Source organism: Simochromis diagramma, unplaced genomic scaffold, assembly GCF_900408965.1.
Source record: "Simochromis diagramma unplaced genomic scaffold, fSimDia1.1 OVJJ01000802.1, whole genome shotgun sequence".
Classification (NCBI taxonomy): domain Eukaryota; kingdom Metazoa; phylum Chordata; class Actinopteri; order Cichliformes; family Cichlidae; genus Simochromis; species Simochromis diagramma.
Window position 1 is genome coordinate 20,458,544 of NW_024387492.1, and position 16,122 is coordinate 20,474,665.

General features: G+C 37.2%; 2 protein-coding genes across 3 annotated transcripts; both read right to left on the reverse strand.

The window, feature by feature from the left end:
- LOC120725308 (fatty acid-binding protein, brain) lies at nt 1–1,456 on the reverse strand. The gene is made up of 4 exons (XM_040018113.1): nt 1,335–1,456; nt 1,023–1,195; nt 637–738; nt 1–257 (listed from the first exon to the last, which is right to left on the reverse strand). The coding sequence occupies exons 1-4, from the start codon at nt 1,405–1,407 to the stop codon at nt 207–209; spliced, it is 399 nt and encodes a 132-aa protein (XP_039874047.1). The 5' UTR covers nt 1,408–1,456; the 3' UTR covers nt 1–206.
- A 9,328-nt stretch (nt 1,457–10,784) lies between these two features.
- On the reverse strand, nt 10,785–16,122 carry LOC120725307. Of its 2 annotated transcripts, XM_040018110.1 has the most exons (6): nt 15,655–16,122; nt 15,118–15,456; nt 14,697–14,969; nt 13,726–13,827; nt 13,618–13,646; nt 10,785–11,759 (listed from the first exon to the last, which is right to left on the reverse strand). In XM_040018110.1, exons 1-6 carry the CDS (start codon nt 15,713–15,715, stop codon nt 11,682–11,684), a joined length of 882 nt encoding a protein of 293 aa, XP_039874044.1. In that variant the 5' UTR covers nt 15,716–16,122; the 3' UTR covers nt 10,785–11,681. The 2 variants fall into 2 exon arrangements, with proteins under 2 accessions (XP_039874044.1, XP_039874045.1); XM_040018111.1 differs by lacking the exons at nt 10,785–11,759; nt 13,618–13,646; nt 13,726–13,827 and adding an exon at nt 14,092–14,562 and having other exon boundaries at nt 15,655–16,121.

Genomic DNA, 16,122 nt, shown 5'->3' on the forward strand with positions numbered 1-16,122 from the left:
TTTTGTATTTCCGCACAGGGTTGCAAAGATGATCCATCCATCATGACAGAAATGTATTCATATAAAAAAAACTTACAAAATTTGTGCAGCTTGCAGCTTGCTTTTACATATGGAGGAGGATGAAGTGCAAAGAGAAGCATACAGTCAACAATATTTATAAACCCATCACTTTTTGGACAGTTTTGGGAGGCTGTCACTCAGAGCACTCATGCCTTCTCATAGGTGCGCACTGCGTGGATGTCTTCGAAGGTCAGATTCTGCACAGGAGAGAGGACAGAAAGTATCATTCTCAAGTTTACTTAATTAAATATATATAAAAGAATCCTCATTTGCTTAATCAGCAAATCATCATATAATTGTTATAAGAAAATTCCAGACCAATTGTAAATCAGTCTTGGTTGGACTGATCTGCTGGACCTCATCTACTGCATAAAATCATCAAAATCAATTTTATGTTGTTACAAAGCTTATTAGGCTCAGAAAGCAACTGACAATCATTTAATTCAAGGAATTGCATTATAAAAAAAACCATGTTGTTTGTCTGTATCCAAAAGTGCACCTAAAAAGTATAGAAAGTCTATATACAGCAAATGTTCATATATATATATATATATATATAGATTAAGGTTGTCTTACCATGACCATCTTGTCGTCCTTGATTTCTCTGACAAACTTGGTCTCTTTGCCGTCCCACTTCTGGACGTGGACCAGCTTGTCTCCCTCCAGAGTCACTGTGGACTGAAAAGACGAAAAGAAGGGAATGCATTTTGCATGAGAAGTGGAGAAATAATGCAATTTATAAATGATTTGAATAAATATTTAATTTAAAGTCCAGTTAAAAGTTGAACCCAACCACTGAAACGAGTGTAAAATGATTGAATTTGCATTTAATCACCACAGTGAACATACAATTTGGATTTTGCTTTCTTGTACTTTGAAATACATTTTATTTTTTTTAATGATAATCAGACCACAATCAAAAAGCTGTTAATCTTTCTTTTATTCATTCATTGTCAACTCACTTTGCAGTTCCTGTCATCAGCAGTGGTTTCATCAAACTCCTCTCCCAGCTTGAAGGAGATCTCTGTGTTCTTGAAGGTGCTCTGGGTGCGGATCACCACCTTGTCTCCCTCCTGGCTGATGATTACAGTCGGCTTGGTCACATTACCAACCTGCCTGGTGGCAAAGCCAACACCTAAGTAAAGGACAGGGGTGATAATATACCTGGGTTACAAGTCTCTTTCATCTATTTTTAATCACAAAACTTTTTTTGTTCAAAAGAATATTGCATTTGTGTATTTAAAAAGAAAGAAAAAAGAAAGTTTGTTACTTACCAAGTCCTTTCATATACTCATCAAAATTCTCACTTTCAATCAGTTTCCAAGTGGCACAGAAGGCGTCGACCATGGTGAAGGTTTGCAGAGAGGCAAAGTTATCTCCAAAGCACACTGAGCAAGCTGCAGCTTCTGCAGGTTCACCCCCCTTATGTTATTTTATAGCTTCTTATTATTATGCATGCAGGTGGGTGTCACCAGGCATCCTATTGGCTCAGGAGATTTTCACTGGGTTGTGATTGGATACTTGAATTGGGTCATATTCTTGACAAGGGTAAGAAAAAAAGAAAGCTAAATGTGTCCATTTATATGCTTGATGATGTAATTACTCTCATTCAGGGATGCCAGTGGGTTTGGGGATAGGAATCATTGCCATATGTCAAGCTAGGGAATTTAACATTTAAAAGTAATGGAGTAAAGAATAATTTTGCTGTTATGTTTCATCAGAAATAAGGCAAAGTTAATGACTATAGCTTGCACTCTGTGTTTTTAAAAATAAGATTGTGACAGTGTTCAGAGGTTTTAGAGAACGAGCTACTTGTCTATGAGGTTCATGAGTTAACCCATACTCAGGGGCGGTCTGAGCCTGTTTGGTGTCCTAGGCGAACACTCCCCCCACCCCCCGGACACACATTCACACACATCAAACATATTAAGGATTACATTAACATATTTCATTGTAAAAACTGTTGTCAGAACCATACTGAATTGAATTTAACCATATAAATATATAGTGAAAGAGAGAGAGAGAGTGCAAGTGGCTAACAAAAAGTCATTATAATTTGTCACACACTGAGAATAGCAGACAAATCAACAATACACATTTCAGACAACCCAGGAAAATAATTAATAAATAATGGACTTGGATTTACAATATTATGAATCGTTATTTGGAAGCAGCACGCCCCCTCCCCTTTTAACAGGCGATGTGTGAGCAGCAGCAGCAAGCAGGTGCTCCGAGGGCCCTCGCGCTCACTCTTAGGTTATATGTGTGTGATAAAATTTAGAAAACACATCGGTGCAAATTATAAATCTATATCACAATGTTTCCAGTTTTTGTGTTTGTTGTAGGGCTTTCAATGTTAATGCCTTAACGGCATCATTACGATGAACCTGATTCAAATTTTTAATGCAATCAACCCATCTGGAGCGCAGAATGGACAAACTTTGGACAAACTGCCCAAAATGCGTTGACATTTCAGGAATTTTGAGTCATTCTGTGCTCCAGATGGATTAATTGCATTAAAAACTTTTAATTGTGTTAATCATGATGATGGAGTTAACATTGACAGCCCTGTTTGTTTGTTTTTATTTATTTATTTTTATTTGGTTATTAGGCACTACTCCAAACAGCCCCTCTCCTCCCTGTGCAGCAAGCAGCAGGCGCACCTCGTTAATGAAAGGCGCCCTTACTCCCCACAAATGGGCAAAAGAAAACCGTTCGGTGCCTGTACAATTCCTAAAATGCACTGGCATGATGTCGGGGCAGCGTAGGTGAGAGGAACTTTTTTTGCAATGCCATGATGCCGCCCTGGGCGACTGCCCATGTCGCCCATATCAAAACCGCCACTGCCCGTACTTATATTTCTTTTACTTCATTTTATCTTCTGTTAGTCTTGTGGTGCAGACAGAACTTTTCATGTCTGGAATGTTTCCTGTAGGGACGCGTCAGTGAAGCAGAATCACTTTATTTGACAGCCTTTTGTCCTTAACTGCATTAATGACCCCCGCAGCTACAATGTCTTCATGCTCAACACACACACTAATTACTGTGACTGAATCCCTGTGCGTGTGTGTGTAACTTTCTCAAACTGTAAAAATGATGGCGTCACATCTGATTCAAGCACCAAGTTTTCAGTTACATAAAGCAAAGCAAACTTCTTGTTATGGTTAACAATAAACCCATTCATGAAGGATTTATAAAGACAAATAATCTCTTCTGATATTGTCCAGTTCACACATCTGTTAAGATATTTATACAGTATGTTGTGTTTTACATATCAGATATGAAACATGCTAATTTTATCACTTTGTTTAGTTGTTTCAGTTTCATCATCTGAATTGTAAGCTTAAAAATCCACAAACTGCAAATCTTGTTATCCAAGAAAACAAACACAGTACAGTCAGTACTTTTATCATTGCAGTAAAATGAGAAGGACACATGCATAATGCTGGAGTTATCCTGCTCATTTACTGGAAAGCATATTATCCATAAAATACAGCTGAAGAAACTTTGTTTTATTTTGATTTCTTTCCACGATCTCTGAAGACTCTCTGCCGCCACTCTGTGGTGAGATATAGAGTAGCAGTACAGAAATGTATTTTTTGCATATGTAGTTTTCCTTAAGAATAAATGTAATACTTTTGTGCTGCATCACAATGACATGTCCTCCAGAGTTTTAAAACGAAACTAAAATAGCTGCGTTTGGAAAGTTGCAGGAACCTTTGAATAGTTACTCCTATAAAAAATAGTTATGTGTTACTACTTGTTGCCCCTGATCTCTGCAGTGGACGTAAAAAGTTACCATTACACATTAAGCAAAAACAGTCACATTGACTAAAAGTATTTGACATTAAAGTAAACCAGAACTCTCCACCAAAGTACAGATATTTGTTTAATTATTCAGAATATCAGAGTTTCTGTTTCTATATCAATAATTAACAGGGAATTCAATCTCAAAAAGAAAAACAGATTTTATTTAGATTTTTTTATGTGGTAAATTCCAACTTTCCCAAACTAAAATAGTAATGTGTTTAACAGTAGATGGACTTCCCTCCAGTTCAGTTGTGGCTGATGACACATGTGAACCGGTGCATGATGTGGTGGAAGGTGCAGCCCTTATAGCTGAATCCCTACTCACATATGCAGATGGCACTATAGTTTTCAGCAGTCTTGGGCACCATGTTGGTACATTGCTTGATCAAAATCCAACTCAAGTGGGCGCCATTCAACTTTGATGATGAAGTAAACTCTGGGCTCTGCTATTTCAGCAGGGTGAGCTAGAGAGCTGAGTTTTCAGTGAGGAAACATTCAGACCACAAAGAAACGTCACTTCAGTCATTCAAATTTAAAAATTTAATTCAAAATTATTTTGCATTCCAAACTGATTCCTACTTTCACTACTTGTCACAAACAAGTGACACTAAATGAAACAACTCTTGTAATAGGATAACCTTCATCCACAGTCTAAAGACATGCAGTTAGTGGGATTAGGTTAATTGGTTACTCTAGTTTGCCCATAGGTGTGAATGTGGGTGTGAATCTGAGTGTGAATGGTTACTTATTCCTCTGTGTTAGCCCTGTGACAGACTGGCAGCATATCCCGGATGTACCCTGCCTCTCACCCTTTGGTAGCTGGGATAGGCTCCTGCCTCCCCGCAACCCTGAGAAGGATAAGCGGAAGAGGATGGGTAGATGGATAATACAGATATCAGTGTCTTGACCCGTGGACACTCAGAGATTTTGGTCAATATTGACATGACTGCATCACACAGTTGCTGCAGATTTGTCAGCTGCACTTCTATGATGTAAATCTCCCCTTTACCACATCCTAAAGATGCTCTATTGGATTAAGATCTGGAGACAATTTGAGCACGGTGACCTGTGGCTCAGGTGGCAGAGCGGTTATGTTCACTTAAATTTCCTTTCTTGCCCGTTCTGATGTTCGGTTTGACTGTGCTGCCACTTGGTTGACTGACTAGACATTTACACCACCTAATCAAGTGGGTGACGAGTATTCGGTTCCTCCTACAGTCAGGAACAGAAACTGCCACAATGACACACACGTTGTGTTGTCTTATTTCACTATACTGCTCTCTCTGCCAGTATCAAGTACACATTTTCTTGTCTATAAAATGAAGCAGGCTGATCTCTCTTACTGAAGTTTAGTGTTTCTGTCACTAAACCAGGAAGTGTTTTTGTGGTTAAAAAAACAAAACAAAAGCACGCAGTAATAGAGAAACAACTCCACAGTTACCCAGTGAGGCTGACTTCACTGACTTTTTAGGTTGTATAATTGTTAAGATTTCTTATATTTGAAAAGTTTAGTACTCAATATAGTATTAATAAAAAAGCTGACCCACTGCCTTATGAAATAATGACATGTGATAAGTGTGGGTGTTACTGAGGGAGGTGTCATTTCTTGGTAGCAGCTCAAACTGTGTGAATGTGGAAATAGCAGCAGATGTCTGGTAGTTTCCTCTTTTTTAAAAATTAAACTTCAACATACACAACTTTGGCAGAAACAGTCAAAAGACAAACATGCTACTGAGGTCTGGTAATGTTTGTGAAAATGCTATAAAAAGCTCCGTTTACACAGTCTTTTAACTATCACTGGCTTTTTTTACACAAGTTTCTGCTTTTGTTTCTCTATTTTGTTTCTCTATTAATTACAAGAAAGTAAATTAGCAGCACTGCAATAGTTTTAAATTCCAGTAAAGCACAGGAAAGAGCACATGTGTAATTATTCATTAATTTATTTATTTTCTAAAACCATAAACAACAAATAAACAAAATAGACAGTAAAATAAACTAAATTTATTTTATAAACCCTTTAGTATACCCATGTAATGTTGAAGTAGACGATATAACTCTAAATCTAAGATCCAAATAACAGTATTAAAACATGTAATCTTTAAATATCTTATTTGGTGATGGTGGAATACAGGTTGCTGGGATCAGTGGAGACTTCAAGAGAAGCTGAGGGAGCTTTCACGGTGCTGTATGTCACAGTGGCACCTTCATCATCGTGGACCTAAAAGGAAAAATGACACAACAAATTTTACCCAACACAAAACCTCATCATGCTGTGAATAATGTCACTCTCATAAACACTTACCTGAGCACTGGCCTTACTGTTGGCCTTCTTAGTGTAGTTGATGGAAGCATAGTTAACACCATCCTCAAGATCATCCTACACAGTGGACACAACAGAATGAAACCTTTAAATAATTATATTAAATCGTTATCATCATATATAGAACAAAGATCATAGTTACTCTGAGAGTAACTATAACTCCTGATACTGTTTGATCTCACCATCTCCTGACTGTTTCCTGGATCAGACTGAATCTCAGCTGGGTTTAAACCTAATCCCTGCACAAACACAGGTAAGTAACATATGAATTACATATTTTATTCCATTGCATACGTACATAAATATCAGTCCTGGGTTTACTACTACACCCAGGACTGGTAAAACATTAGAATTAGCTTTATTACGGAGGATTTAACATACTGATAGGCAGCTGTTTGTGATGTTTTACTTTGTTTATTTTACTTTGTTTGTTTATTTACTTTGTTTTTATGTTCATAATTGTATGTTCACAATTGTATCTTTTATGCCTATGTTTTTTACAGTAAAGCCATTGCCATCTTTACTTACTTCAGTGTTTAAACCAACAGCATTGTCTTCCATTTGTGTTTTTTTCCCTGAAAAGAAATATAATTTTCACACTGAAGTCTAAACTTTATTAAACAGTTGTTGGTGATATGTTTAATCTGGAAATGTTCGCACCTTTCATTTTCTTCCATATGACGAATGCTACAATAATTAAGAGTGCTACTAAACATGCAAGAACAATAATATACGGCAATGATGAACCTGTAAAACCAAATGATAATGTTAATGTGGTCACTGGTGCAGTTATGATGAGCTGAAAGCAACAAATTGTAACAAGAGACTGAAACACAATGAGAGTTACTGAGCAAGGTAAAAAATGAATGATAAGACAAAGAGATGGACAGAAAGAAATATTTTGCCATTACCTCCATCTGATGATTCACCCTCATCTGAACAAATACACAAATTTAAAAAGAAGAGTGTGTTCACGTAATACAAACTTTGTTATCTTTACAACAGTCATGACAAAAACAGGTGTGCTATTTCTATTTTGTGTTATTGTGTGTTATTAAAGTTAATATTCTCACCTGTTGTCCCACCTGAGGACTGACGGCTGAAAGGAAACAGCTGCACTTTCTTACTGTACTTATTCGTCACGTTACACTTTAATAACTCAAAAAACTTCTGATTAAGGTGAGATGTTGTAAATGTCACAGTGGCAGTGCAGCCTGGTGGTGATATCTGCATGTCTGAGGATTTCTCTTCATCCCTCATAGATCCACTGTACTGTGTGTGCACATGGATCATACTCCAACACAGAGCAGGACAAGATGACTGTACCATTGTTCTCATGTTCAGTCACTTCAGTCGTACAGATGGAGACATGTTGAGAGAGAAAAACAAACAATAAAGATAATTAACTTCATCACTGTGGTCATACTTACTGTAAGATTTTAGTTTGTTTCTCTAACAGGACATTTTGATGTGAAAGGATGATGTAAATACTCACTGTTGATGACTGACAGAGAAGAACAGGATTTTCCACAGTGTTGTTGGTCTTGTGATGTGTTGTGTCTGCAGTTATACTGACCAGCATCATGAACTGTGATGTTCTTTATGACCAGAGAGCAGTTTGCTGTAACACTCAGTCTGTCTGATGTATTTTTGTGCTTTTCTTCAATCAAACCGAGATGAATCAGCCTGACTGACTCAGCAACATTCAAACGTTTGAAGATCCAGTCAGTTGTGCCACACTCAGGCTGACCAACTGTCACATTTTGACAAGGCAAAGTGACCTCATCACCAACTCTGATCAGGAATGTGGGGCCACGTTGTCCAGTTACTGCTGCTGTGGAAAAGAGAAATACATTTGGAAAATAAACTGTAACATGGATATGACTGTGATGTTCATAGTTAGTGTGAGAATTAGCTCACCTCTGGTTTCAAAGGTTCAACAGAAAGTTGCAAACAAAACATGGCTGCCTCAGTTAGAGGATGAATGATGTAACATCAGGTTATTCATTTATAATGTGCTGTGTGTTCTTACCTTTAAACTGAAGCGTCAGTATCAGGAACAGAAGTATTTGAATCCATCTGAACTCAGCCATCGTGTTTCTCCGTCTCTCTCAGTCTCTACTCTTGCTCTCACGTTCACAAATGAGGCAGTAACAAAGATGAATACAGCACTGACTTCCTGCTCACTTCCTCATAGTGACATCAACAACACACTTGCTGGATGAATTTGGTTCTCAGTATGGAAGATCTCTAACTTGCCTGTGACGTTTAAACATCAAAAATATGAAAAAGCTTTTCCACATTCTACGTTTATTCGATGCAATTTGCAAGTTTTTTGTTATTTCAGTACGTCACAGGGAGGACTCCAGTAGAGGAGAATAGAGGAAGTTAAACGTGTGAAAACTAAGAGCTGAAATAAATGTTTGCATGAATGCATCTCTTCTGTAAATGTAGTTTATTCTGCAAAAGCAGAAAGTGTGTTTGATCATGTTTCTCGCAGCACAAATTAGTTTGTGATGGAATTCAAGTCTTTACGTCCACAATGAAGCATAGTGATACTGCAGCAGTCACCACTTTGAGCAGCTAGATAAAAACACAGATAAGATGTATTAGTGGTCTGAGACCTTTTGGCACCTCATTGCACCAATGAAGTCATTTATTTCTGAGAACTGAAGGGGAAGTGTTTTGTTGAGACGGTTGGTACAACAGCAGCAGCTCTGGAGGGTTGAGCCTGTAATGATGACCAGATAAACACCAGAACCACAAATGGTTAACACACTGACGAGTTTCTCACTGGACTGTCTTTAGACTTCCCACCATCTTAAACACAGCACGCCTGTTAATGTTGTTTCGAGATGTTTTACTGCAAGTGAAACTATAGTAACTTAATTCCAAACTATGAGTAATGTTCACATGAAGCTCTGTTCCTGAATTACGCCTCGGTATGATTTGTTAAAACACAACAGTTACATTAATTACGGGTGCATTTATATGTTTTAGATAAATATCAGAACTCATCACAAACAAATGTACCCTCATCAGCATTAAAATAAAATAAATACACAAACAAATGAATAACTCTGTCATTATTTTTTTATTTATCAATATATTCAACTAGTGTCCTGTTTAATGTATTATTTTATTGCTCCTGTGCTTGAATCATGAAATAATTTAGCTAGTGAACAGACCGTAACATCTGATTGGTTACATGCGCTTTAGGGCGTGGACCTTCCCTCACAGTACACCTTTGTATTACTGCTGTTTCTGTGTCACTAAATACACTGTGAAGAGTTGTTAGGTGCAGAGTGAAGAGGTGTGATCTTTAAATATCCGGTTGATTTGCCAACATAGAGCCTGTCTGAAAAAAAATCTCCAGTGTTCTCGGAGATGTCAGGTCCCGTTAGTGTAACAGCTGCCTGGCTCTGCTCTGCTGCGGTCAGCTGACCTCATGATGACCTCATGACCTCGGAGAGCAGCCCGCTCCTGGTGTTCCAGATGAACCGGTGAGGGTGAGACAGATGTGCTGTGGACTCAACTTTTCAGGAACTGCTACTAAAGTAAATACTGAGAATACTTTGTGCACAAACAAACAAACAAAAAAACATTTCTTAGGATGCTTTAAAGACAAAAATCCTCACAACTAAACTATGGCGCCATCTATGGCAAAGTGCCATTCACTACAGCTAGATGAACCTGTGACACATCTGAAGCTGATTTCATTCTAAGCTGAAAACTTTCTGTTTCATGTTCAATACATCAGACGTGATCTTTGTATTCTGCATTCTGCTTTTATTTACTGCTTCATTATAAATGGTCTATGAAATCAATCAATGCAAACATCTAAACATTCTATTCAGACTTTTGCACTATTATGTGAAGGTGACCAGGTTCAGTTAACTTTGCAGCTTTTTACTACTAAAATTACCCTAATTTCAGTAGATAAAACCAAAAACATACATGATAACATGCAAACAGCTGCATAGGTCTTGTCTGGTGAACTGAACATGAAACAGGAAATTCTTTTTGCTAAAATCTGGTCATAACTAATCGAGGTGTGGCTGTTTCACAGGCTAATGTGATTGGACTGTCACTGCCACTGACCTTTTAAAACTATTTCACAGTAATGTGCCTTTTATAGCTGAGCATCCTACCAGTGTGCTCATAAAAATGTAAATGTATTTAAACAGAACAGGCAGTTAAGTATTTCATGTGATACTTTTATAGTAAAACATAATAATGAGGGCAAAATGGCAATAAAGCACACAGTGAAGTCAAACTCTTGTCATCAGTTACATTGCTGTCACAACCCATATGGAAAAGAAATAGTAAAAACTTATAAAAGACTTGCATAAGATGTGGCCTACTTCATATAATGGATCATATAAAGCTTATATGATTTACTCATGAAAGTGGCCACTTTCTCATTACTTTCATATATTGTTTTAGTAAGTATCCAAAACATACATGTTTCATTTATATGATTTTTCAAGCAATCTTATATCTGTTTTCACTCTTGTATGCTTTTCATACAAGTTTCACACAACACAGATACAAACTTTATAAGATTTATATATATATCTTTTCCATATGGGAATGTGAGCTGTCCACACACAAATGTACACACATGATAGAAAATGCTTCATAAATACTTTCAGTTATATTTTCACGAGTTATAACAAAAACAAGTTGTTACAGATCACATAACGCAGAGTGACGGATGATTTAAGAACTATCAGTCATTCTGACTCTGACAGGTAAATGATGCATCTACATGTTCATGTTGGATGAAGGTGAGATCAAACTGTTTCATTCAGATTTATATGCAGGTTAGAAATTACATTTCCTTTTTGATTATTATTATTGTTAAACAGAAGAAGTGGACTTTAAAGCAGGCTGTAACACTGGAATCAGGTTGAGAGTTTTATGACAAAGACTTTGAAAATGCAGGTGAGGCTGAATGGGTCCTGCTGCTGGGTTTGGTGAGCGGTGGAGGAAGAGCAGGCAGTTATTCCAGAACTGAGTATTTGATCAGGAGGAAAATTAAAGAAATTTAAGATTAGTCAGAGGAGAAAACAGGAAATGCAAAGAAGTCAAGGTTCTTCTATGGAGACTGAGTGATGCTACAGACACACCTAACACAACAATCTAGAAATGACTGAGTGGATGAAACTGTGTTTCAATGGCTGTGATTAGGTATTTGAGACAGATGTACCAGCTGATCAGTCTCTCTCTCACAAACACAACATATGGAGAGACAAAAAGAGTAAAAGAAGAGGGAGAGAGACGGTATTCAGCTCGACACGGGAGGTTTATGTGAACATGGCAGGAAACACTGTATGATAAAATCCTCATCTTATTGGATGAAAAGTGGAGTGTAAGGAATTGAAAATATTAAAATGATCTTGTGAGTCTGTGTTCTTCACATATAAAATGTGATGAGATGATCTTCAGCAGAAGTCACCTTGTTTCTTTGCTGAGTTGATGTTGATGATCAGTGGAGTCTGACAGAAGCAGAAGGGTCTCCAGAGTTTTCATAGGTCACTGTACCTTCATCTTCATCATTATGCACCTGTGGAAAACAACACAACACACTTTACACTCTCTCACATAACTGATATTCATATGTTTGGACTGTTTGGAGTTTTCAGGTTTGTGTCTGCATCATCTCCGTGCACCGATTATTTTTTCTTTAGAAAACCGTCACCCCCCCAAAAAAAAAAAAATTTTCTGAGATAACATGTAATTTCACTCTATCAGTGAGCACAGTGTATTCTTCTCTTTAGTCTTCTCCTGTGTGTATGTTCACAGTTCATTGGAACAAATAACTGCATTTATCAGCTGTAGCGACCCAAAAGCAGACTCTACAAAACAAGCAGGCAGGATTTAACATGACATATTCACACATGCTTGACAGCAGTCCAAGAGTACAAAGCTCCAGTGAAGACAAACAAAAAACAGAATCCCACTTGCTGAGAACACACGGTAGAAAACAACAGAATACCTGAAAAGGAACAAAGAGGAGATAAATACACACAGGGAAAACTTGTGGAAGTGGAGATGCGATACGGATAAATAGACACAATCACAGACAGGAAGTTTAACTGAAGCACGAGATTAACAAAATAAAACATGAAGTAAATAAACAAGTAAATACTTAATGCAGAGATGAAGACTTGACTAGATACAAGAGAACACAGAAAACTAGGGCTGGGTATCGTCTCTGATTTCTTCTATTTAAGTCGATTTGAATCAGGGAAATTTTACCTCAGTCAAAATTGTTATAATTCTGACCACTTATCCATATTTTTACATCTATAAACAGAAAGCTGACACTTGTGAGACTTTATCAGAAGTGTAAGCATCACAGCAAATGTCTTTGTGTCCAAGTAACTGAGGATAAAACACAGAAAAACATGAAGGAGAGTTTCCTGGCCTGGCTAAAAATATTCTGCAGTAGAACATAAACTGAAGAAAACCATGAATCCGCATGTGAACATTACCAAATGCTGCTGAAGTGAAGCAGAGCAAAGTTACAGAGGTATTAATAGGGACACAGCTAAGCATTTCACAATTTGGCAGAATTTTAAAAAGTTTCAATTTCTTCTGTATCGAACACCAGAAATGTGGCTTTCTTGTTGGAGGTCATTTTTGAAAAGAAAACCAACAACAACAACAACAAAAACAGCGGCCGTCAGCACTGTACACAATGGTAGGCTGGTGCGTAATAAGCAAACGAATAAAGCAGAAAACAGAGATTTGAAATGGGAAACACTGAGAGAGAGAGAGAGAGAGAGAGAGAGAGGTGTAGGAAGTGGGATTTTATCGTGGTGGGAATTAATAACAATATTTATCAAATGTGAAGCGTAGTTTGTATCTTCTTTCAGTGAATTTTTTGGTCAGGAAGTAATGAAACCTGTAGCATTAGAATCTGTGAGCCGGCGACGTGTCCGTGTACGTGGCGTCGGGTGAAAAAGCTGACAGCTCGCTGATTCTGATGTTTCAGGTCCACGCTTTGTGTTTACGTCTTTGTGTGGAATCCATTTATCTGCTCTCATTTACTGTTTTTGCTGTGTGGTGGTTGTTGAAATTAAAGTTTTAACCTGAGATTCTGGTGTTTCTGGCAAAATACATTTATATTTAAAAAGTTATTTAGGATTTTAATGAATCGATATCACGTTATTCAAGCTAAAATCGATTTTAATTGGAAAATTGATTACTGAAACCCACCCCGACACACAACACAAAACACTTGGAAACAAAAAACTCCAAATAGATTTAAATGTTGTTTAAATGTAAACTTGTGGAAATTCTTTAAAATTATCTTTATGTTGCATCCAATAAATTACAATTAAAGAAGATTTCAGAATCCAAAAACATAAAAACCATAATCATGATCAATTATCTGAATATTCAGTGTTTATACTCACAGTTCTTTTTTCCTTCTGTGGTTTGTTTACTAAAAGAAAAAGAGAGAGTAAATTTCAACTTCATCAACGCGTCTCTGGTATAAAAGTTTAATCTCTGAATGTTTTCACCTTTAGTCGTTGCCCACATGTTGACTGTAACAGCAGATATTAAGAGCGCTGCTAAACCCACAGACACAATGATGCATCTCAACAATGATGGAAAATCTGAATCTTCAGGTTTTGTTTCAGATTTTTGTTTTATGGAGAAAAAAACAAAGATTTCACATATTATAAATACAGACAGTGTTATAGGTTGTTGTGAGTATACGTTTTGTGTGTTTACCTTTCTATTTGCAATATTTAAATATCATTACAAAGTGTGGAATTGTTCTCACAAAAATAAACACTTAATATAAACATTTAGTACACCTTCAGCTGTACAGCTCCAGCAGAACAAATACAGATTTTTTAAAAAGGTGTTCTTTTAGAAAAAGCTTTGTTACCTTTAAAACAATAATGATATTGCTGCTCTGTGTCACTGTGTGTTATTAAGGTTAATATGCTCACTATGTGTCACACCTCACACATTACACAGTGATAACTCAAAAAAGCAGATGAAGGTGAGATGTTGTAAAGGTCACGGTGGCAGCGCTGCCTGAAAGTAATATCTGCGGATTTCTTTTCATTTGTTTCATTTTTTCCTTTTCATTTTCTTCCATATGATGAATGATGAACAATTAAGAGTTTACTAAACATAGAGGAACAATAACAGACAGATATAATGAATCTGTAAAACCAAATGATGATGTTAATGTGGTCACTGGTGCAGTTATGATGAGCTGAAAACAACAACTTGTAACAAGAGACTGAAACACACTGAGAGTGACTGAGCAAGGTAAAAAATGAATGATAACACAAAGAGATGGACATAAAGAAATATTTTGCCATCTGATGATTTATCCCCATCTGAAAAAATACACAAATTTAAAAAGAAGAGAGTTCACTTGGGACAAACTTTGTTATCTTTACAACAGTCATGACAAACACAGGTGTGGTATTTCTATTTTGTGTTATTGTGTTATTAAAGTTAATATTCTCACCTGTTGTCCCACCTGAGGACTGACGGCTGAAAGGAAACAGCTGCACTTTCTTACTGTACTTATTCGTCACATTACACTTTAATAACTCAAAAAACTTCTGATTAAGGTGAGATGTTGTAAATGTCACAGTGGCAGTGCAGCCTGGTGGTGATATCTGCATGTCTGAGGATTTCTCTTCACCCTCATAGATCCACTGTACTGTGTGTGCACATGGATCATACTCCAACACAGAGCAGGACAAGATGACTGTACCATTGTTCTCATGTTCAGTCACTTCAGTCGTACAGATGGAGACATGTTGAGAGAGAAAAACAAACAATAAAGATAATTAACTTCATCACTGTGGTCATACTTACTGTAAGATTTTAGTTTGTTTCTCTAACAGGACATTTTGATGTGAAAGGATGATGTAAATACTCACTGTTGATGACTGACAGAGAAGAACAGGATTTTCCACAGTGTTGTTGGTCTTGTGATGTGTAGTGTCTGCAGGTGTAGTGACCAGCATCATGAACTGTGATGTTCTTTATGACCAGAGAGCAGTTTGCTGTAACACTCAGTCTGTCTGATGTATTTTTGTGCTTTTCTTCAATCAAACCGAGATGAATCAGCCTGACTGTGTCAGCAACATTCAAACGTTTGAAGATCCAGTCAGTTGTGCCACACTCAGGCTGACCAACTGTCACATTTTGACAAGGCAAAGTGACCTCATCACCAAGTCTGATCAGGAATGTGGGGCCGCGTTGTCCAGTTACTGCTGCTGTGGAAAAGAGAAATACATTTGGAAAATAAACTTTAACATGGATATGACTGTGATGTTCATAGTTAGTGTGAGAATTAGCTCACCTCTGGTTTCAAAGGTTCAACAGAAAGTTGCAAACAAAACATGGCTGCCTCAGTTAGAGGATGAATGATGTAACATCAGGTTATTCATTTATAATGTGTTGTGTGTTCTTACCTTTAAACTGAAGCATGAGTATCAAGAACAGAAGCATTTGAATCCATCTGAACTCAGCCATCGTGCTTCTCCGTCTCTCTCAGTCTCTACTCTTGCTCTCACGTTCACAAATGAGGCAGTAACAAAGATGAATACAGCACTGACTTCCTGCTCACTTCCTCATAGTGACATCAACAACACACTTGCTGGATGAATTTGGTTCTCAGTATGGAAGATCTCTAACTTGCCTTTAAACATCAAAAATATGAAAAAGCTTTTCCACATTCTACGTTTATTCGATGCAATTTGCAAGTTTTTTGTTATTTCAGTACGTCACAGGGAGGACTCCAGTAGAGGAGAATAGAGGAAGTTAAACGTGTGAAAACTAAGAGCTGAAATAAATGTTTGCATGAATGCATCTCTTCTGTAAATGTAGTTTATTCTGCAAAAGCAGAAAGTGTGTTTGATCATGTTTCTCGCAGCACAAAT